Source organism: Molothrus ater, chromosome 12 (assembly GCF_012460135.2).
Source record: "Molothrus ater isolate BHLD 08-10-18 breed brown headed cowbird chromosome 12, BPBGC_Mater_1.1, whole genome shotgun sequence".
In the NCBI taxonomy this organism is placed as follows: Eukaryota; Metazoa; Chordata; class Aves; order Passeriformes; family Icteridae; genus Molothrus; species Molothrus ater.
Window position 1 is genome coordinate 16,343,630 of NC_050489.2, and position 23,666 is coordinate 16,367,295.

General features: G+C 39.1%; 1 protein-coding gene across 1 annotated transcript in view; it reads left to right on the plus strand.

The window, feature by feature from the left end:
- Positions 1–22,659, plus strand: part of CDYL2 (chromodomain Y like 2) — a 60,897-nt gene extending 38,238 nt beyond the window's left edge. The window contains exons 3-7 of the mRNA XM_036390427.2: positions 2,490–2,707; positions 10,451–10,623; positions 14,998–15,208; positions 15,909–16,052; positions 18,139–22,659. Coding sequence (XP_036246320.1) covers positions 2,490–2,707; positions 10,451–10,623; positions 14,998–15,208; positions 15,909–16,052; positions 18,139–18,297 — 905 coding nt within the window. The 3' untranslated portion in view covers positions 18,298–22,659. The remainder of the gene's footprint in view (positions 1–2,489; positions 2,708–10,450; positions 10,624–14,997; positions 15,209–15,908; positions 16,053–18,138) is intronic.
- Positions 22,660–23,666: the final 1,007 nt, after the last annotated feature.

The following is a 23,666-nucleotide window of genomic DNA, read 5'->3' on the forward strand; positions in this document are numbered from 1 at the left end:
GTTGCCTTAGGTATTCCACAAGTTCTACTGCTGATTAAATACAAAGTAATAATTAGATTCAACTCCCAGTAAAGAGTGTTTTCTCCCATTTTTTTGTTTTCTTTTTATACTTAGACTGAGCATCAAATACTCACAATTAAGCCAGAAAACTACACTTAGATGTATCTAAAGCTTCCTTAGTTAATTGGTGACATCCTTAATTTGTTTCACGTGCAGTACAAATTGCTTTGAGTCTTTGAATGTCTCTTTTTGCCTGTCACAGTCATTTTTCACCTTGACATACTCAGGTGCTGCTCCCCTTGTGTGCACTGAGCAGGTGCTGATATTGAGCCTCATGCAGAGACAATCCCAGTGGCTCCAGAGCAGAGCCTCAGGAGCTCCAGCACCTCCCACAGCAGCCCTGCTGAACTGGCCTGGTTCCACAGCAGGGCTGTCTTTGGAGTGTGCTGATCATTTTCTCCAGTTGATCAGATTAAACCAGATTACAGGGGTGCACTGGAGACACAGAAACAACAAGCTACTCACTATATATTGTTCTCTTAATGATCCACTTTTGGAAATGGCACTTTTTCATTTATGCTTCTCTCATATTGAATTTAGATCTTTCCCCTGATGAAATTTCTTTCAGCTGGCATCCAGATGGTTAAAATACTGTGATAAGATCTATAGTTTCTTACATCATGCATTCATTTACAAACTGAATACATAAGAAAGAATAAAATAAACCAAAAAATTACTGTGAGGCTTTTTGTTGAGCTGGGTTATCTGAGTGAATTAATCTTCTACTATTCTCTTACCATCTGTATTTAAAATAGATGTAGCATAATCTTCCACACAAGGTAGATAATCACTACAGTTAGTCTGACACACCTTCCATTCTATGGGCATTTGTGACTCTGATTCTGTAAGCTCTTTACACTTTTTTGGGAGTTTGAAATCACCACAATTCAGTAGCTTATTGCTGGTTAAGCATTGAATAGATAAAAGTGCAATATTTAATAGCCTGCCTCAGTCAAAGGGTTAATTAGTTTCACTACATTATTCCCAATGACATTGGTGTTCTATTAGTAATTTCACAAGTTGATTTCTGTTGTAAGAATACATTTAAAAAAACAACCTTAAGAAAAAGAAGAAACGTGCCATAGGAATTATTCATAGCATTTAAAGTTCAAACACATGGTAATTTCTACACCTGTGGATGCTTTTTGTCAAGAAAACAGATTTCCAACTTTTTTGGTGTCAAAAGATTTTTTTTAAGTGATGATTTAATGGAATTTGGCCATGTTTGCATAGCACCAGGCAAATCCTCTATTCAGTATAACCCAGGCAATGCTTTAGATGGTATCTCTCAATTCAACAACAAAAAAAGAGTTTCCTGACTGACTGAACAGGCTCCTGGACCAAGGTGGATCCCTGTGAGTAGATGTGTGAGTACCCACATGCACACACCACATGAGCCCCTGTCACACACCACTGAGCACTGGCTGTGTGTTCACATCCCAGCTCCTAACTGCAGTGCACATACAAGATTTCACACACTGTGAACAATTCCACAGGCCACTGCCAACTGTGAGGTGTCAGACAGATCAGTTACCTACATAAGCACCAGGCTGAAACATAGCTAATCCAAATGAGGGTAAGTGATTCTGGTTGAGAGGCATCTGTCATGAATTCACTGTTCAATTCTATTCCAGCAGAGCATTTTTAATTGGATGGTGGTGACTTAAACCTGTATTCTAATATTCATGTCATCTGCCCTTTAAAAATTCCTGGTTATTTGAAACCAGGAGCTGGAACAGGTCAGCTTTGGCAGGAGTAAAGAACAGAGCAAACAAAGGTGTTTTCATTCAGCTCTCTCTTGGCCTTTCTTAAAAATACTGCATTGTGGGCTGGTATCTATATAAACAAAAAACAGTGACTTTAATCTCTGTCCCTCAACAACCTGTCTCTGCTTTATTTTTAATGGCAATAGAGTGAAATATCTGTAATTAGAAAAGGATTATTACATACAAACCCTATAAAGTTCCTTCAACACCCCCACACAGCACTGTTACCAATCATCATCTATTGCCTATTACAGAAACACTGTAGACATCAGCAAAGGAATGGTTTGCAGTTCATACACAGAGTAAGTCAGAATAAACTCTCTTTTAAAACTGACTTACTATTGCTCTTACTTGTTTTTAAGGAGGAATTATATCTTTCTTCCCATAGTTCTCTTTTTTCCCTGTTGTGGATACTCTCCAAAATGGCATCAGTTCCTTGGGTCTAGAGGTTGTCGGATCAGAGAACAAAAAGTTCTGCACGTTGGAGAACAGAATAAGAACAATGGCTTGAGGCCACGTTTGACTAGACAGGCACATTTTTTTATTTATTTTTTTCCTGTGATTTTATATATATATTTATTTTCATTGAAGCTAAAAGAGAGTATCACTCCATTTCTTTGATGGTATAGAGGTAATTATGCTTCAATTCTTTCCATCTGCAAGGTTCTTCTCTGGCCAGTGGAAGCTTGAACCTACACAGCACTGTGAAAAGGAAACTTGATGGAGAGAAAGATTATGTGTTCGATAAGAGACTGAGATACAGCGTGCGCCAAAACGAAAGTAACTGTCGCTTCAGGGACATTGTGGTCCGGAAAGAAGATGGGTTCACACATATTTTGCTGTCAAGTCAGACTTCAGAGAACAATGCACTGACCCCAGAGGTAAGTGTTTAGCCCTAAAAGCCAAAGAAAGCCATCCCAATGTGTGGGTTATTTTGCAAACACTGCACTTGAATTTGATTTTATGTATTTTTTTTCCTAATGGATGAATTTAGAAAAGAAGTCTGGAGTACAGACATATCTAACTTTTTCACACTTGGGATTCCTATCCAAAAGAATGCAATGGAAATTAAATTTTAATTCACATGGCTGAAAAAAACTAAAAGTAACTAATGGAATGGCAGAATCAGTATTTCCAGCATGGAATTGTGTGAAGCAGCTTTTCACACGTTGAAGTTACTGATATTTACTATCCTTAGGAGAAATCTGCTCTCTTTCCTTTCACTAATTAAAATAGTGCTCCAGTTGTATACAGAGAATTTCAGTCTATATCCTGAGACAGCCTTTCTAAATTCCATCTTGATCCCTAATTACTTTTTCTCTGAATCACTGTATTTATTTATGAAATCTTAACCAATTAGGGGCTCTATCCTCAGCTGAATTGCATAAAGTCATACAACATATAAAAGATAAAAATTAATTCCCTTGTTCCAAACATTATACACACAGGCGCAGACTCAGACTTGCAGCTCGTGCTATCCCAGTACACACATGGATCACTGAAAGGGCTAAGGAGCTTTTCCTTCCATCCCCTGTGGCTGCAATGCCCTGTTAGACCATTCCCATGCCAGGAGAAAAGGGGTGTCCATGAGTGCTTGCATCAGGATGGGTGTCCTGGAGAGAAGAGAGCACACCTGAGCCCTGTTCCACACCTGAGCCCTGTTCCACACCTGAGCCCTGTTCACACCTGAGCCTGTTCACACCTGAGCCTGTTCACACCTGAGCCTGTTCACACCTGAGCCCTGTTCACACCTGAGCCCTGTTCACACCTGAGCCTGTTCCACACCTGAGCCCTGTTCACACCTGAGCCTGTTCACACCTAAGCCTGTTCACACCTGAGCCTGTTCACACCTGAGCCCTGTTCCACACCTGAGCCTGTTCCACACCTGAGCCTGTTCACACCTGAGCCCTGTTCACACCTGAGCCTGTTCCACACCTGAGCCCTGTTCACACCTGAGCCCTGTTCCACACCTGAGCCTGCTCCACACCTGAGCCCTGTTCCACACCTGAGCCCTGTTCCACACCTGAGCCCTCTTCACACCTGAGCCTGTTCACACCTGAGCCCTGTTCCACACCTGAGCCTGTTCCACACCTGAGCCTGTTCACACCTGAGCCCTGTTCCACACCTGAGCCCTGTTCCACACCTGAGCCCTGTTCACACCTGAGCCTGTTCACACCTGAGCCTGTTCACACCTGAGCCTGTTCCACACCTGAGCCCTGTTCACACCTGAGCCCTGTTCCACACCTGAGCCCTGTTCCACACCTGAGCCCTGTTCACACCTGAGCCTGTTCCACACCTGAGCCCTGTTCCACACCTGAGTCCTGTTCACACCTGAGCCCTGTTCCACACCTGAGCCTGTTCCACACCTGAGCCTGCTCCACACCTGAGCCTGCTCCACACCTGAACCCTGTTCCACACCTGAGCCCTGTTCACACCTGAGCCCTGTTCCACACCTGAGCCCTGTTCCACACCTGAGCCTGTTCACACCTGAGCCCTGTTCACACCTGAGCCTGTTCCACACCTGAGCCTGTTCACACCTGAACCCTGTTCCACACCTGAGCCTGTTCACACCTGAGCCCTGTTCCACACCTGAGCCCTGTTCCACACCTGAGCCCTGTTCCACAGGCAGTAAAGGCCTGATGGATGGACAGGGGCTGCCATGGAGCAGGGAGCACCAGCCTGGCCTGTCTGAGCATCCTGCAGGCAGAGCTCCTCCAAGGGCTGCCCTCACTGGGGAGATCTCGGCCTTTTTTGCCCTCTCTGTCCTACACAGCAACTTCAGGAGTGTATGAAACACCAGTTTGAGCACCACCTGAGGGAAGAGGAGATTGTAGCTTTGGGGAATCATGTTATTCAATAAGAAAATGAGTAACTTTGAAGTTAATTACTTACAATGGGCAGGTATGATGAGTCCCCTTCTCAAATGCACACATACACATGGGCAGTAATGCACTGAGTGATATTAAATGGCTAAAACTGATGGTACACAACATATTTCACTCCTAGTTTTTAAACTAATATTTAGAAGAACTATCTTGGTAATTACCACAGAACTCCCAACACTTGCTTTTAACACTAATTTCTTAAAATGCATTAGATTGCATCAAATCCATCACTCCATCTCTGTCTTAATTACCACTAATTGACACTGCAGGTAATTTAAATGAAGGAGCTCAAGGGCGTGAAAAAGCATGAAATCATGGACTGTCTGTGTTCTGTCAGAGCAGACATACCTTTACATTGCTGGCTGTGCTGTTCCACATCAGCAGAGTTCAGATGCTCTAACCAGGGGATTAATTCAGCCTCTTTGGATCTGCCAAACCAATCCATTTCATCCTTTGAGAGTTTTCAATATGCCAGGAACCCACCTCTGTGGAAGAATAAATGATAAGCATGTAATAGTCCTCTCCCTGCATCACCAGCACAGACTATTTCTAGAACCTTTATTGAAGCTCACTTGAAAACCAGGAAATGCATTTTAGAAAACCACTTTACTGACCAGGATGGTCAGGAATTAATCAGGTATTGAGTTCTCCACATGGAGATTGTCTGTTTAAACCTCATCCAGGCCAAGAGTGATCACAGGCTCTTGCCCTTGGAAGACTCATGGCTGTAAACATGAAACAGCTCCTTTGGCCTCAGTCCAGGCTGCTGCCCATGATCATTCACACCACAAAATCCAGCACCTCCAGGACTGGCAATTTCACATTCTTGCTGGCAATTACAGCAAAAACCCCAGGAACTGAAAGAAGGAAGGTGTTGAATGGCTTGTCCCTGCAGTTTGTCACCCATAGCCACAGGTGAGGCGAACTGACAAAGCATTTTAGGGATGTTCAGAGCATTTTCAGTTTTGATGCCTTTTGTCCCCAGTGAATACGAAAATACAAACACACAATTCCTACAAAATGAAGAAAGTGTGTTTCACTTTGTGTAAAGAAGTGCTAACTTCAAGCTTTATTAGACATTCAGTAAATTATGTTTGCCAAATAGCAAATGAATCATTTATTCAGAGCAGGTTTATTTGATGTGCTTAAATAGTGGCCTGGTTATACTTGGCCATCTATGTTAAAGAAAAAAAAGGTGTGCACTGCAAACAGTCATTTTAAACTTTTAAACCTAAGCTTATACAAAATCCCATTCACCCCTCAACAGCTCTGCTTCCCTTTTGGCTTTATAGGAATCTTCAGATGAAATTAATGATTGTGTTCAACCATTGGCCCCGGTATTTATGCCAATTTAATTAAAATAGCAAAGAAGTTATTTATACCCCCAAAAAAAATTAAAGTCTAGGGAATTCTACCTGACTCTTCATCCTATGTTATTGGTAATCCCGTTTGTGCAGGTGATTTTAGCATGGAATGTGCCAATGCTCTTCCAGCAGCCTTTGCACTGATTGATGTTGGCTCTGTGCTTCTTTAGTAATTGAGTTCTTTCTACAGAAATGTTCAGGGCACTATAGAAATTGTTTCTTATTTTTTACAAGAGTTTATAAAACTTCCAAGGCAGTGCCACGAAACAGCACAGCTTGTTCTTATTTCAGTAGCTTAGGCTTGCTACTTTTGTTTTTTAAATACATTTCTGAAATATTTAATTATGAATTCCATTCGGGCATTTTTTCTTGTGGGACTTTTGCTGCTCCTGAAGTTCCTTCTCCAGTGGTGCTGCTGCTGTTTTAACTCAGCACATCTCAAGGATCCAAATTCTGTTTCAGACTAAATGGACCCATCAGCTCTTCTCATTTAACACTATAAACAGAGCTAGGAGTTAATATTCCCCTGAATTAAAAGTGAAACATTCTCTAAACAGCCGGTGCTTCCACCCAAGAGTGACAGAACTACCTCAAGTATCTTCTCACACACAAGAATCAGGTTTCAAATTTCAAATCTGAATAACAAGGTATAAAGTTCTGCCAGGTACATTTTGGAGCACTGGTTTGCCTTCACTTTTCCTAACCTGGAAATAATAAAAAAGAGGCAGGTACAAGTTTACTGTTCTCTGTAGCTCTTCTCTCTACACAAAAGTAAATTGTGGGTTTGGGCCAGTGCTTCTGCGGCTTTCGAGGTTCCCAAATCCTTTAGGTGCTGGACAGAAAGGACTCGGAACCCGTAACACAAAATTCATTTATGTTAGAAAGCACAAGTCGGGAAGATGTTCTAAGAACAATGGAATGGCTTTAAAATTTGGGTTTAGGGTAATATTTACAGAATAAATTAAATTATCTTGAAGAATATTCTTAAATTACCTTTAAGAATATCACAGTGAGTCCTCAGAGATTGAGAAAAGTTAACTTTTATTAATTAGTGTTTCTATTTATGTGAACAAGAGATTTCTGTTCAAATACTTTATGTAATTGTGGTGATAAATTCCTAGCTCTTTGATTTTCCCAGACTGTAAGCAAGATGGAAAGCAAAGGGCACCAAATACCTTTGGAAATTTCCTACTTCCAGCAAAAGGCATTAAAATAAGCTCTTAGAAGTTTAATTAAGTTTTTAACTGGTTCATGTTTATTTTGCAATATAAGATGTCCTGTTCAAGAATTAATGAGATTACTTACTTGACAGGATTAAAAATATAAGCAACTTCTGAGAAGGTGATAATTTTATGATATATTTGTGTTTCAATAAAACAGTAAGTGAAGCACTAGGTCTGGTCTAAATTTACAATCCAGTCAACTATCATAACCTAAATAACTGGCCCATACTGTTGTGTAAATACTGCCTCAGAAACTTTCATCAAATGCATTCAAAAAGAAATACTGTCCCCACAACTGAAAATTACCTAAAAGGCCATAAAAAAGCTAAATAATAAAAGCATAGATCTGGCGAATATTGCTAAGGAGCTCTGGAAATAGTAGCATTAGATCTGGTCCACTAGAGAAAATAAAATTTATTGGACTAATGCCATAGTTTTAGCAAGATGGGGAAAGGTTTAAGGGCTGTGGAAGAAAGAAAAAGAATATGGAATCTGACAAAGAAATGTAACTAAAGACAGGTTGTATCTCTGTATTTGAGAACTGAATTCACTACCACATGAAACAGAAATTTGTCCCTAAAACAGAGAGCAGTTCCAAACTAAGATTATATTTACTTTACAGTACTACAGTTCACCACACAGTTCTGCAACCTTGCAGACAAACTAGATCTCTTATAATTATTTTCCTGCTCGTAGCTTCCCTGTAATCACAGAAATAGCTGGGGAGAAATGCCCATCCCCAGATAACCCATGGGGAAAGCCAAGGCTCAGAGGCAGCAGTGAGCAGCAGCTGCTGCAGCCAGGCCAAGTGACAAAGGGACCTGCAAAGGAACCGTGGCAAAGTTCCTGACCAAGGGAGGGAGCGTGGACTTGGCTGGCATTGCTGGATTCCAGTGAGCCTCCAAGCACCTCTGGATGATAAAAGTGAATGACAAGGCTCTTTAGAAAAAACTATACTTTTTGGAGCCTGATAATGCTGATACATAATGGTTTCCTTTTGATACAAACAAGTGGAGCAGGGGAACTAAATTTCCCCTCCTGCTCAAAAGTAGTAACCAAAGCTTTCCCACTTTTAACCATATCTGAGAAATTGATTCCTAATAACAGACTCAATGTCATCCTCTCTAAAACACTAGAAAAACAGTGATGGCAGAATATTGGTTTTTCTTACAAGAAATGTAACCTCGGCTCAAAAATTTGGATGGGTTTTAGATGGCTTTAGTCATCCAGATCAGTGAGGGGCGAGATAAAAAAGAGGCAGGTTTGTAACAGAATGATGGGTGTGAAGGAGAGATCACTGGTGACAGCAAAGAGGTGGCTCAAAGGCAAATACCACTGAAGGAAGGGGAATAATAAAGGAACTTGCTGAATGGGTATCGTCATGGCATCATACTTAATGCAACACTGGATGGAAAAATGTATTCCCTAATATTATTTATACATTCACCCTAAGAAAGAGCAGATTGTGAGATCTTTTACCCTGAATTAAGAGGATAACATTGCATTCAGATGGAACTAGGAAAACCAAAATACTTTTTTTTAAATTTTAATGTCTACCACATTCTAAAGTTTCTATTTTAACACTGATTAAAGGTTTTCGGGGGTTTTCCCCTTTGTTTCCCCATTATATGTGCAGTGTTGCTGTGTTTCTCTAAGCTGAGGGCTGAGACAGCCTCTGAGACTCTCAGAATAAACAGTGCTCCTAAAATTGCTGATGACATTTTTGTACCTGCATAAGAATTTCAAATACACTTCCAAATTCTGCAGCTTTTAATTACTTCACTTCCACCCACTGTCACACACTCAGTCTTACAGGCGTTCTGAAGTGCTCTTGTAGCAGTCAAGCATCTGAAAGTTCACCAGCTGCTCTCTCATGGCCAGTCCCAGCAGCCAGTAATACTCATCTTTACACAAACCCATAGGGAAAGCAGCACAACCCATAGGATTTCTATTAAAAGGCTAACCAGGGGGTGGCATCAACAAAACTTCAGTGTTCAGGGACATTTCTTAAACAAGGCACTTCAGAGATCTAAAGAAGTTTTTGTAACAGAAAGTAGTGAACAGAAATAATCACAGGCTAAAAAATCTTGGGTTTCTCTCACATGGAAACTCTATTTAAATCCCCAGCCACATTTAGCTCTCTCTTACCTAAATTTACACCAACAGCAAATCTTTTGGTGCAAAAGAGAAAACTTTGAGATAGCAGGACCATGTCTATAGGAAATACTTTGACACATGGGTATGATTAAGGACAGGAGGTGTCACACTAGAAGAAATCAGGGCCCTTGCAGTGAGGAGCAAATTATTTGAAATGAGGAGCACATTATAGAGGAGAGGGGGCTGAAATGAGTTACAGCTCACAAACCATGCCCATCTGTGACCAAACAAGAAGTTAAGCATCAGAAGTTTATGAAATAAAATTTCCTTTTAAAAGTCATTAGGAAACAATTCTCTGCTCAGGTGAAAGGCCATTTTCCTACAATACCAGCAGCTCAACTCTATACAGATTTTGATTAGGTTTGTTTTGTGGTGTAATTAATAGCTTGATCCAGTTGTAAAACAAAGTTAAAATGTCTCTTTTTCAAGGGACTTTAATGATTTACCTTTTGTAAACTGTAAAAATGAAGAATATATTTGTCATGTTGATGTATATGATGTCCTCTTGTCCTGCTTTGCTCTGGTTGAAGTCATATAAACCAAAATAGTTGAAGAATTTAAAACTGGGGTTTACAAATTCTGCTTTCAAGCTGTTGAGGTTAATAATAGGCTTTTGCTATGATAAACATGTTCCTGAGGATACAGTGATGTACACAATGAAAATAAAGAAGAGATATTGAAATTATTAAATTGCAATCAAATAGCATAAGCTGGGTAGAATTTCCCATACAACAAAGAACCGCCAACTCCTAAAACTTCTTGGAATTAAAAAAACATCAAGAAAGCACTGCCAAATAGAAAATATTCTGCAAACTCTCAGTGTTATCATTCTAATGATTCTAATATCATTCTGTATTAAAATTCTCTATATAATTGATGTAACTATTAATAGTGCCCAAAATTTAAGTCTCTCAAAATCAATAAGGTTTGTAAAAGTAGGGAGATGATATTGCCACGGCATGCATGTCGAATTGTTTACTTTTCTTTATCCACAGATCATGAAGGAAGTTCGGAGAGCATTGTGCAATGCATCAGCTGATGACAGTAAACTCTTACTTCTCAGCGCAGTGGGAAGTGTATTCTGTAGTGGCCTAGATTACTCATATTTAATTGGCAGGTTATCCAATGACAGAAGAAAGGAAAGCACTAGGATTGCAGAAGCTATAAGGTGACCCAAGCTTACCTATGATCTCTAAATTATGAAATGCAGTGTGTGATTATAAAGATATTTATCAGGTCCAAAAATGTTGTATATTTAAATGTTGATTGCATTCCAATTATAGTCCTGCAAATTTGTTTAGTAAAAACAAACTTGGACCTTTCCATATTAGAAAAGAAAGCACATTTATTCCAGTGCTAATATCCATAGGGATTTATTTTATTCTAATTCTCTGTATTTAATATTTCAAATCATTCCTCCAAAATCAAATACAACTTTGTTTTTGTTTTTCCAAATTCAATATTGCTTCATGTTCTAAAGTGGTTCCTGAACGGCAGATCTTTTACTTGTTTTAATGTTCGTCATTTTAATTAATTTCAGTCCAAATGGGAATCCATGGCTTATATTCTGTTGAAATAGCAGTCTGCCACTGTATTTCAGAACCTTACTAGAAGGGTCTCCACTCTTCTTCTTAAATTTAAATTACTTAATATATATGTAAATGTAATTTTAGTTTTGTAACTAAAATGCGACTTTCCTTATATATATATATATATATCACATCACCTTAATAGAATTCCAGGGTTTATGACATGCAGTCTGCAAATCAATCTGCACGACACATCACCAAATGTTCCATTATCCACTAGGCAGATTTTCCAGTATAAATCAATATTATTCCACTAAAGCCAATGGTATTTCACCAGTCTGTACCAGGAGACAATTTGGTCCTTTTTTTTCCCCCCATTTTCTACAAATAAGTATTCTTCTGAGAGCTTTAAAACTTTATGCAACAATTCTATGAAGGAATATTAAAGATTTTTTTTACAAGATATCTCTACTTGGAATTTATTAGTGTAACATAAGATCAGGTTTAGGTATTACACAAAGTATATTAACCACCAATTATCTCAACTACTGCAGATCAGCTTGGATTCCAGGTTAAAAAATTTTGAAATTCTCAAAGTAGCAATTATTTTGAAAGACTTTAAAGATACTTCTTAAATGTAGTAAGTTACAAGCTGTTTATAAGACCCTAAATATGCTCAAATGTCATGGAGTGATATTTTTTAAAAGAGAAACCCTTTGAAGGACACAGTCGAAGTTTATTTTTTTAAATGTGAGGGGTTTTTAAAAATGTGGAACAAAAAAAAGTGAGGGTAGAAAATCAAAATTCTTGTTTGAAAACACAGGCACACTCACCACCTACCAAAAGATACAAATTTAGTATTATTGTAAAAATTGTGCAGTTAGGTGTTGTTATATAAATTTACATTTATTTGCACACATCTAATATACAGGTGTACTTATCAATCCAACATTTAAATAAGTATAAGCCAGACTGTGATACTCAGTTTTTCCACCCTTGGACTCAGAGAACACTCTTGAAATACTGGTACAATGTACTGCTTGTACCTTGTCAAGAATGTCGGCTTCAGGCCCACTGAAAATAGATTTTTATTGTACTTCTGGAAACAATACCCTACGTTTTCCATTTAGCACTCTCTGTGCTTTCTGTGAACAAAGGACTCAGCTCATGGAAAATAAACTGTAATAAGAGAAGAAAAAATGTCCATTGCTTTTTTCAGTGGTTTGGATGTCCTTAAATACATCCATGGATCTCTGCCTCCACTGCTTTACATCAAGTTAGACTTGTATCAAAGCGAATTTGAAATCTTGGTTACCATGTGTTTCCACTCTCCAAAGCGTGGCTCTCCTGGACCGGTCACAAGTTACAGCTGAAGTTTCAATCCCTGTCAAGTCTCCTCTCCCATGAATGGTTCAGTCACTGGTGCTGTGCCCTCAGCCACTGGTTGGCAATGAATGGATGTGCAGCACTGCAGCTCCGTCCCAGTCCCACCAGTGTACCTGCAGAGCCCTGGGATGGACTCACTCCTGGAAGGCATTCCCAGCACTGGGCTCACAGCACCAGCTGGGCAGCGCTGTGGGACCTGAGCCACAACATTCTGGGTGTGCTCAGAAGAAAACAGACAAGGACAAATTTACTTGCTCAGCTTCTTTACAGCCCTGGATGTGAAGCCTGCAAGCCCTGACCAGCAGCAAGAGCCTGGAACAGTGCAGAGATGTCTGAGCATCCCAGCATGTATTCCATGGTCAGCCTCCCAGATATGCTCTAGCAAATCCAGAAGCCTCCTGCAGAAAGTTTTTCCTATATTTAAGCATCTGGATCTACTGTGCAACAGCAGCTATAATGTGAAATCCTTTTCAAAGACTGCTTTGAATTGAAACAAGGATCCTGCAGCCCAGAAACTCCCTGTGTGAACTTATGGTTTGGAGACAAGGAAACATGCCAAGTTCAGGGTACAGAGACAACCCACTGAAACAAGGCACCAAACAGGAAACAAAGATAAATGGAGTGCTGGTCACGGCAGCTTCTGGAGACCAAAGGCAGGCATTTGTTCCCCTCATCATCTCCCAGTATTGTAGCCTTCCACTCCATCCTAGAGGTAGCATGTTCCATACCCATCCATTTTACCATCCTCTGTGCTCCCCATTCTTCCCTCATGACAGAGGCTCTCTGTGCCTTCTCTTGTGTTCCACTCTCTCCAGGTCCTCCCTTCCTTGATCACTCATATGAAGACTTCTTCAACTCTTCCCCTCCATTAATGTGTTCTGCTTTATTCTTCCTCCACATTATGTTTCCTCTCCACATCCCAAATTGCTTTTCCATATTCACTTCCAGTCCCATTTATCACCATGATTCCTGCTTCTCTCCACAACACTGGTTTTATCTGCCTCCACAGGGTCCTCAGATTTACTGCCACCATTTATCCTTAGTTTGCTTTCTTTTTACCTATCATTCATCACATCCCTATTCACATCTGCAGTCCTGTCTGAAAGACTTACGTAACTACTGAGGTTCTCAAAATTCTGGAATTAATGAGGTGCAGTGATCCACAGTCACTACTCAGTCATAAACAACCGAAGAAATAATGAGATAAGGGAAGAGCATTGTATCTGCAACAAAAACTAATCACAACTCTCCTTAACCCTGCTCTCCTCTAGACAGAAATGGTCTTGAACAGACAAAAACCATGTTCTTTATTTCACTCTCTTTGTCTTGACAGTCATCTCCTGGTTTACTACTGTGAACAGAGCTGCATCAATTCTCTATTTTCCCATGGTCCTCCTTACTAGAGGACTTCAAAAACAGAATGTATTAATTGAAAATTTAATGCTGGGTCATCTCAGACTCTTTGTCTTCATTTTAAACACAGCCAGTGCCCCTGCACTTCAGCCCAGTTGCCACATGTGCTCTCTAACCTGCAAGGCCCACCTGTGCTCAGGTACAGAGGCCTGGATCCTTTTGACCTCAGTGGGAGAGCAACAACTCATCAAAGGGTACATTTGACAAAATGTTCTTTCCTAAAATCTGTTAGCAAAGATGCACTCTGGATCTAATAAACACCCAGGGCAGGGAGAGAATCTCCTCTTTTGCTTGGAATTTGATTTATCCATGTCTTTTTTCTAAAATAACTGAGCATCTCGTTTGCCTCCATATACCTGCTGTGCACTGAGCTGCTGGAGCCCATAATTTGCCCACAATTACACTCTTACTTTTTCCTAATTGGTGTAAAGGCCGTTCCATTCAACAGATGTCTTTCCACAGCTGCTGGTAGGTAGCTTATTTAAAAGATCTCCTCATTGCACAGAATTTAACATATTCTAGTTCATTCATCCAGATGAATCTGATGACATTTAACTTCCCTGTAATTTCTCATCACATTACTGGGGTAGTCAGGCAAGGGCATCTGCTTTTTAACAGCTTTGCTGAAGATTTTTGCAATGAAGACCCAACTGAAGATCACTCATCCTGTTCAAATATTTCTCTGACTCCTCTTTGCACGTCTTGTTCTTTCTGCTGGTGCCATAAACTTTACAATCTCCCAATCCACTGATGGGACTTGCAGTAATCTTTGACTCAGAATCTTAAGAGAACTTTTTGGAAAAAAAAAAAGAAATCGGACTCTTATATTTCATCAGCAGCCAAACAGGGTCCATCCCAGCCACTGTGGAGCAGACCAAGAAGTGCTGCGTGTTCAAACTCAGGAGTTACTGGTCCAGAAGTAAAAGTAACCCAACCAAACCTTCCTGAAAAAAGTACAACACTCAGTGCAATCCACTTAATCAGGCCATATACAACATACACAAAACTATGCAATAGGTACTCAGAAAGATTAAATAACTAAAAATAAGCAGACTTTTCCATGTGCAAACTAAAAAGTATCTTGCAGTTCTGACCTCATAAAACTGGCCATTTGTTGTGTTCTTCATCAATTTTTTTTCAGATTAAGTACTTTAAACTTGGATATTTATGTGTTACTTCTGTATTCAAGATCTTTCTTTTATTTTTTATTTTAGGGATTTTGTAAAAGCTTTTATTCAATTTAAGAAGCCAATTGTGGTTGCTATCAACGGCCCTGCTCTGGGGTTAGGAGCTTCTATTTTACCACTCTGTGATATCGTTTGGGCAAGTGAGAAGGCTTGGTTTCAGACACCATATGCAACAATCCGACTCACTCCAGCTGGCTGCTCGTCATACACATTCCCACAAATTCTGGGTGTTGCACTGGTAAGGTTTTCCACCTCAAATTGCTGAAGAACCTTTCATAAATTCCCGATTCTTTCTCTCTTTAAAAAGTAAACAATTTTCTTAATTGTCTTTAATGAAAATGAAATCTGTGGAAAGTTCATCTAATCACTACCAACTTCTTATCATGAAATAATCTTGGAATTCAATATACAACACCTGCTGTACACAAGAAAGATTGAAAAAGCAAAGATTGTCAACATCATGGTAGAAAAGTGAAGAAATGCATTAGCAGAATAACCTTGCAGAGTAGTTGTCTGCATCATGTTAGGAGTGGGCAGTAAGACAGCCAGATACTGCTCTATGCTCTTTAAAGATAATCCACAATGATTCCAGTAAGACTGCTTAGCTTTTACCAGTATAGTAAATCAGAATTTGCCCCACAAATATTTCCTACTGGGTTCCATGACTCTCCACACAGTATCACTGATAGTTACACTTGTAAGATCAGCAATACAGATTCACCATGCATGCCAGCACATTTCTCTTAAATTAAACCCATGCTGTGCTCTGGCCACCTGCACAATCCTTAAATAGCTACTGAAACTCCTTTTAAAGTATTTTGCAGTATAGAAAGATACAGAAGAACATTTGTAATTTAATCGTAAAAATAGCAGGCAAGTATGAGAAAAATTTGAAGGGAATTATAACCCAAGATTACCAGAGTCTTTTGGTTTCACAGGCAAATGAAATGTTGTTCTGTGGGAGAAAGCTGACAGCACAGGAAGCCTGCAGCAGAGGACTGGTGTCACAAGTATTTTGGCCAACAACATTCAGCCAAGAAGTGATGCTACGAGTGAAAGAAATGGCATCCTGCAGTGCAGTGGTAAGAAATCAAAGTCCCTCATTAAATTTCACAGACATTACACAGAGGTAAGGTGAGCTCCCAAAGCTTGTCACATGTGGGACCTCAGTTTCCTCAACCATACCTGTGAAAGAAGGCTGACATCAGAAAACCTGGATAGGAAACAGTGAGCCCATGGAGTTTCTCATTTTTCAGGGATCAGGATGGGGGGAGTTATTTCCTTTCACAATATTGGCATTTATTCAATGAGTGGCACCTCCTTGCCCCAGATTTTGAAAGGGGATTTTAGCACAGGTTTCCTGCATGAAGGTGTAACAGTCTGAAACTCTACAACTGTACTGGGAAACCTGTAAGAAAACAGATTTGCCCTTCACTTTGTCCTGGCCTACAGGACAGGATTTCAGCTGAATCTGCCTTCTTTCTGCACCTGCACTCCTGGTGCAGAATGTTCCAGACAGAAGGGCAGGATAGTGCCAGCTAAGCTCTGCTGTGAAGGAGAGGTGAGATCCAGACAAGAGGGATTTGAACACATTCTGGTCACAGTGTATTATAACTTTCCTTTTGTGTACACAAAAGTTGAAAGAAAATCCTTTCCTGTCTTCCTAGAGGTTTTTCCCTTCAGGCAGATATACTCCTATTCTGGGCACATCCTTGTTTAAAAAACATGTAGTGAAGAAAGTGATACTGGCTGCAATAAAACTGCAGTAATTAAAGTGAAAACTGTTATAGTTTCTTGCTGTATTTCCTATGTCTGAAACTGTCTCAGCATCCTTCAGTTTCATTGAAAAGATCTGCTGTAAAAGGAGGTAGAGACACAAGAGATTTTTAATTAAACAAAGTGTAGATTAGATCTCACAGAAGACATTGAGAATGAAATTCTCTGGAAATGAAGCAGAATTTTATTTGATGATGCTGATATAGTGTGTATTATTTGAGTTGGGAAAACCTCTGGGCTTTACTGTGAATTCTTCCTTCCCTCACTGCTATTGGCTGTCAATGAAATTTTCTCAAGACCCCTTGGAAAGACCATTGCTGACTTGTGGACAAAGATAAACCTTCAAAGACTTGTTCACAAACAGACCACAAAAAATGCACAGGGTCCTTGATTTGCTATGAACACCATTTACTTGAGTTAAAGACAAATACTACTTTGCAATAGCAGTGTTGAAACCCACAACATGTAGGAACTGGGCTTAACATCAAGGTCTTGACAAAGCTGAGTGAAGAGAATGCACCTCCCTTCCCACAGAACACTGTGTTAGTTATATTAAATCTCCTGTCCTCAGAAAATCAGTAATGTAGGAATTATTACTGGGTTTGTTTGACCAGTTGAGGTCCTTGTGAGATACATACTGGTGGTGTGTATTTTAAAACTAATTTAAAGGAATCAATCTCAATGCGCTTAAAAATGGGTCTGGGAAAAATGGCTTGAACTATGGGAGCAACCATGGACCTGCAGTTTGTGCCTTTCAGAACTTGCAACAATTACTAAGGGCTTGAGATTGGGCTTTCTATTGCAAAGATCTCAGGTGATTTGTTGTATCTGCCAAGTAAATCTAACTCCAGAACACAGTCAGAGGGTTTGTTTTGCTTTGCACCATTCTTTTACAAAATATTCAACTTTTATAAAAATGTAAGCAAATAGGCTTAAAAAGGGATTTGCAGTATTAATTTCTGTATTGATAATGAAATAATACATGAGGGAAAATTGTTAAAGATAATGGACATCCACATTTGGGTTTCCAACATGTCTACCCTTAAAGGCCACCTTCCAGAAAACAGGTAGCCAGTATATTGTCCCTCACAGATTTTCATTTCAGTGTGAGGGAGTTCAGCTCGTTGTGCTTCATGGCAGACCTTCAATAAACTAAGGTACTCTAGAATCCCTCATTCTTTTAAAAACCTGGCACTAACCCATCAGCCTCAATTCTTAAAGATGCTGACTATCAGCACAGGGAGTTGTGGCTAGAAATCAAATGTAATTTCTGTGCCCAAAGGAGTTACTTAGATCGTAAAACAGAGTCAGTATAAAAATGCTGGTCACGCCGTAATCCACAACAATTTTTTCAGATTCAGAATAAAATACTGAGTTCTATTTTGGCTTTAGGTGTTGGAAGAGTCCAAATGTCTCGTGCGGAGCTTCCTGAAATCCGGACTTGAAGAGGTGAACGAGAAGGAGTGTCAGATGTTAAAACAGCTGTGGAGTTCTTCCAAAGGACTGGATTCATTATTCAGCTACTTGCAAGACAAAATTTATGAAGTCTGATATCTTGGCCTAACTTAAAGAGAAATTGCTCCAGTTGTGACCAGAGTCAGACATGACCATGTTTGAGAAGCAGAGGCAATGCATCAGTGAGGAATTTGTGACAGTGATCCCAATGCCTGTGGCTGTGTGAGCTGCACAGCTGCCTTGTAGCTGGTTTGATTTTGTGTAACCAAGACGTGGGCAGGCGTTCAGTGCACGTAACCTGTGCAGAGGCTGCATCTTTCACATTGCTCATCCACATCCAACTCTACATTCCATGGGCTGAGAAGCACCACTGAGGCCCAGCAAGGCTCACCCACCTGTAAGGGTTTATTTTGTCTGTCCTTCTTAACTTATTCTTGCTGTTGCAGCACATCTGGGCTGACACAGAGGGCTCAGTCTAAAATCCAGGTCAGCACGACCTTTGGTAGACCCAAAAACCATACATTAGAAATATGATAATTATTTTTTTCTAAGTTCTAACAGTTTAATGGAAAAATCTGATAATTTATATGTATAATATGTAAAGTTAGTTTACAAAAACTTCTAGAATTTTTTTCTTTGTTAAATTTATTTAACTTATTTATTTTGTGTTCATATTCAGCTGTTTATTGATCACAGATCTTATTTTCATATTACCCGTTAGACTGAATTAAAGGTATCACATGAGAATGCAAACACATTTTTAGCAGCAAACTGAGTAGAAAAATAAAGAATATATAGAAAATCCACAGAATATTGTGGGCAGTAAATGAAACAGCCACGTGCATGCTCCTCTGTGTGTAAAACTGTACAAAAAATGTATGAAAACAGATTCATTTGCCAGGGTTAAGAGAAAAAAACGTGGGTTCTGACACAGTGAGTCCCCCTTAAGTCTCTCTTCACTTTCTGCCTTCTTGAGGAGCACTGAAGGGCTCACCAACCAGATGCTATATTTAAGTTTACTATACTCCTGTTAGCCAATATCAGTAACAGGGTGAGTGGTGCCCTTGTGTGGCATCGTACTGTTTTTCAGGTTTAAACACCCCTTATGGTCTGAAGTCTAAAAGCAAATCCTTATGAGCCTTAGTCTAGTTGCCTGATTCCTCAGGTGTGAGATAATTTCTGCTCTGGAGGCCTTTGGGTGTGGGCCAGCAGTTTATACAAGGTGCTAGGCATTGAACTCAGTGGAGGCAGAGATTTTGTTTTGCTTTTCCCAGCTCTCCACATCTGGCCACCCCAGCACCTGTTACAAGAACTTATGGCTATCCATAAAAGCAGTCCACAATAAAGAAGGAAAATCCAATCTGCTCTTTTGGAATGTGATCCTAGTACTGTTCAGTGACACTGACAGACTTCTGAACACTGGATGTCTCTCAGTTCTTTCCTGCTATGGGCAGTTTGTGTGGAAAGGACAGGAGCATGCTCTGAGACTTCACCTGCCATCGTAGTACGCCCAAATTGAAACCTCTTGAAGCAGAAGCTTTGCACATTTGTTTGCTTTGTAATTTGTGCACTTGCTCTCCACCCTTGAGCTCAGTGACTTACTATGATTTAAACCTCTGCAAATGAGGCTGCTCAGCTTTCTTCCTCTTAGCATTTCCATAAAGAGTTTCAACAAAGCCTTTGTAAAGTTAACAGGTGATTACAGCAAACAGTAGCCTTCAACATATTAATGTAACATTTCTTTTTCCACAAATAATTAGAAGTGCTGGTTATATGCCCTAATTGTACCACTGAATTTTAAGGAAATCATTACTCTAAATGCAGAAGTACTCATGGAAATTCTTCATTAAAAAGACAGAATCTGGCTTCTAATTAGCCTGTTTAAAATGTTTTTTAAAAGAAACTTATTGAAACCATTAGCTTATTTTAAAATAACTGAAAGAGAACCGTTCAATAACTATTTGAAGTGATGGATGCACCACTTGTTTTATACCAACCCTTGTTTTTGTCCACAACCAGCAGCACCATGGGGCACGTTGGATCGAGGCCCCAGGCCCCCAGCAGGGCAGGTGCACACAGAGTCACCTGGAAAAAGAGGGGTTACCCCAGTGAAAACCACACAAACACTCACACACACACACACATGAGTTTGCACAATCAGGCCTCCAGCATACACCTTCAGAAAAAGAACAAAAGGCAATGGAAAGTACCATGATTCCTCAATTTCCTTTATTTCCTTTACTCCCGTCCAGAGAGCCATAACTCCTAGTCATGTGTTAATAAGATTTTAGGACGTTTATTTCAATACTATGCTTAGTTTTTGTAGATAAATATAGCAAGATTGCTCAGCAATGTGAAGGAATGCGTTCCGAAAGAGATTTGAAAACAGAGAAGAATCTTACATTGTTGGATCTTTTAAACTGCACCATTTCATCTGAATTTTCAGATATCTGTATCTTAGCATTTTTTATGACAAAGGAATGGTTGAAATACATTTTCTATAATTATTTTTCCATTAAAGCAAGCGCTAACCATAGTTAACATTTTTAATTATTCATATCTATACAGTTACAATCTAGTTTTCATGGAATCTATTTTCCCTTCAAAAAAGAGTAATAACAATGTTGAAAGCTTCTTTTCCAGTATTTAAATATCAGAATCTGAATTTTCTCTTGTGTTTCTATCCTTACTAGGTATTCAGATATCTAGATGTACTGTACATATTAGTCTGGGTACCTTTACTAATATTCACAGTATTTAAGATTAAAAATGCAATTTGTTGTTTAAGTATGTTATTTTATTCTTGTGTAAATTGTTTTGTACAATCTTTAAAATTCTACAGTTTTGCATTTGTAGATATTAAAGGTAAGCGATTTATTTTGTGTTGTCCTGCATGTATATTTTTGCTGTAGATAAGTGTTGCTTAGTTTACTATTTCAGTACATTTCTGTTTAAATAAATAAGCTTACAAACTTTAATACAGTATATATTTTCAAAATATAAACTTTTATATTTCTGTGGTAGGTTAGGGTATGCGTTTTAGGCAATCTTTTTCACTACTATGAACTGTTCTTTTAATCTATAATATAATGGTTTTGTGCCAATAGTTTTTCATTAGAATAAAATGCTCTTTTAATGTTAGGGATGAACAAACAATTTTGGTTGGGGTTTGTTTTATTTTTGGTTTTGGGTTTTTTAATTATTTTGCCAGCCTTTACAGTTTTAAATATAATTTATAAATGCATTGCATTTGTGAATAAGCCTTACCATTAGGTACAAGAAATCTTTAAAGCTGCATAATTGCTTGTGCAGCACTAAGGACTTCCCCAAATAATTGCTGTAAGAAAGTTAGCAAATCAGAGTACAGGGCCTTAAGTTTTTCTTGTAAAAAGGATAATACGGGTTGTTTCTTTTGAACAACATAGGTAGACTTGTCAGCATGGGCTTTGTTATATATAAACTGTGCATTTGTGCTCCCAACCATGGTAGTTTAATCTCAGGCTTTGTGTGGCTGGGTCTATAAAAGTCAAATCTGGCTAAAGCCAGCACTCTTTAGGAGACACTAAAGAAGTTTACATAAGAGACTTATAGACAATCTTATCATAGTACATTTGGGTACTCGCTATCCTCGATGTGTTATCTGTGTCTGCCCAATTAACCGTATGTTTTAAGCCATATTAAATCTCTTTACTGCTATTTTAAATACTACACTGAAAGTCATTCACTAGCTTGCTTGCTCACAGACAGGATTTCAATTTTTAGTGAATAAAAATGTTATGCCTTCCATAAAAAACAAAGGACCAAAGAATTGCATTATTCTAATCAAGCATTAGTTCCTTTGCCAGTGAACTAGTTTGACATTTGTACCGAAGATCAAACAGTCTCTTTCTGCTTCAAACACTGCATCCTCATCCATGTCAGGTGTAAGGGGGAAAGATGTATCCACTGAGCTATTGGGAAAGGAGTGATGTTCAGCTGGGATGGCATGTCTATTGGTAAGGCTTATTACCAAACCTCTGAGATGAAGCAAAGAACCAAAAATTCACAAGTTATGTCTATGTAAATTTATTTTCAGAACTTGCACAAAAAATTAATTGTAGAACTTTGCAAATTAGGCCCTTAAGTTATTTTGTCAGAATGCCATGGAACAGACTAAAACAGTTTCTAATATTTGTAATGATGAGTACATATTATAATATTATAAGGGTACAGGCACCCCTATATCACAGTGTTGTAAATATTTTCTGAAACTGGTACAGTACTGAGGGACTTGTATCTTCTGATATATCAAATATTGACTGTCTAGATCAAATTGTACACAATTTATTTGTTGATGGTCCTGTAACTAGTGTATGGACACATTTCTGGGTGCCTTAGAAGTTGTATTTTTCATGTGTGTTAATATGCAGTATTTATACATTGTGAGAAGCTGCTTTGAATAAAAACATTGAAACTTCATTTCACTGCAGTGATTTTCAGTTTTACATAATCAGAATGAACATGATAAGTGGTAGCCATTATATATGATAATGCTATTCACAGTCTCCTGCCTTTCCAAAGACACCAGGCACACAGCGGGCTTTTCAAAAGAAAATTAATTTTTTTCAAATGGCAAAACCCAGGGCACTAAAAGACACTGCATTAAGAACTCTCAGAAATCAATTATGATCCATTTCAATTACCATTTCTTGATCAAGTCCAGGAAAACCAGCAAGAACTGTCTCAGAAAAGCACTCCTAGGCCACCATTACCACTTCCGCTACTTGATATGTGCACAGCACCTAAAGCATTCCTGCCCAGAACCAGCTGCTCCAGGCAGGATTTTGGCTCCACATGAGAGAATTTGATTTTGAAGTGGTGTTTGCCAGGTTCAGGCCAGCCCCAGCCTGGTGCAGTAGGTGGATCAGCCTGTGGGCCCCCCATGGCTCCAGACAACGCTCCTGCCAGAGGCTCTTGTGTTCCAGGGGATTCTTTGCCCATAGCATCCACAAATGCTGTTTGCAATCATGTATCTGCTGTGATTAGAAGAGTAACTGTAAATTACTTCAGCCTGGGGCAGAAAAGGAAGGATATTTTTACAGAGAGCCAGGGTTAGACAACCCAGTTATCTAACAAGGTCTGAAAAAATTATCTACACTTCACTCAAAGGAAACAATTAGTTCTGGCAATTATATTGGTTGGCTTTAAACTGACAGGCACTGCTAGTAAAAAACTGTGGTCAGTTCTTTGGAGCAGAGGATTGAGCAATTTAGTCTTGCTTCACTATCAACAAATCCAATTATTTATTAGAGTGACTCTTGTCAGGAATTAATGTAGCATCCAATGGACTGTGAGCAACATGCACATGATGAACAGGGTGTGACACCTTTCCTGTCTAACAGTTTTATTGATAAGTTTGGTTTAGTTTTGACACAAATTGTCAACATGTGAATTTAATTTTAAATAACTTATTTTTAAAAGAAAGC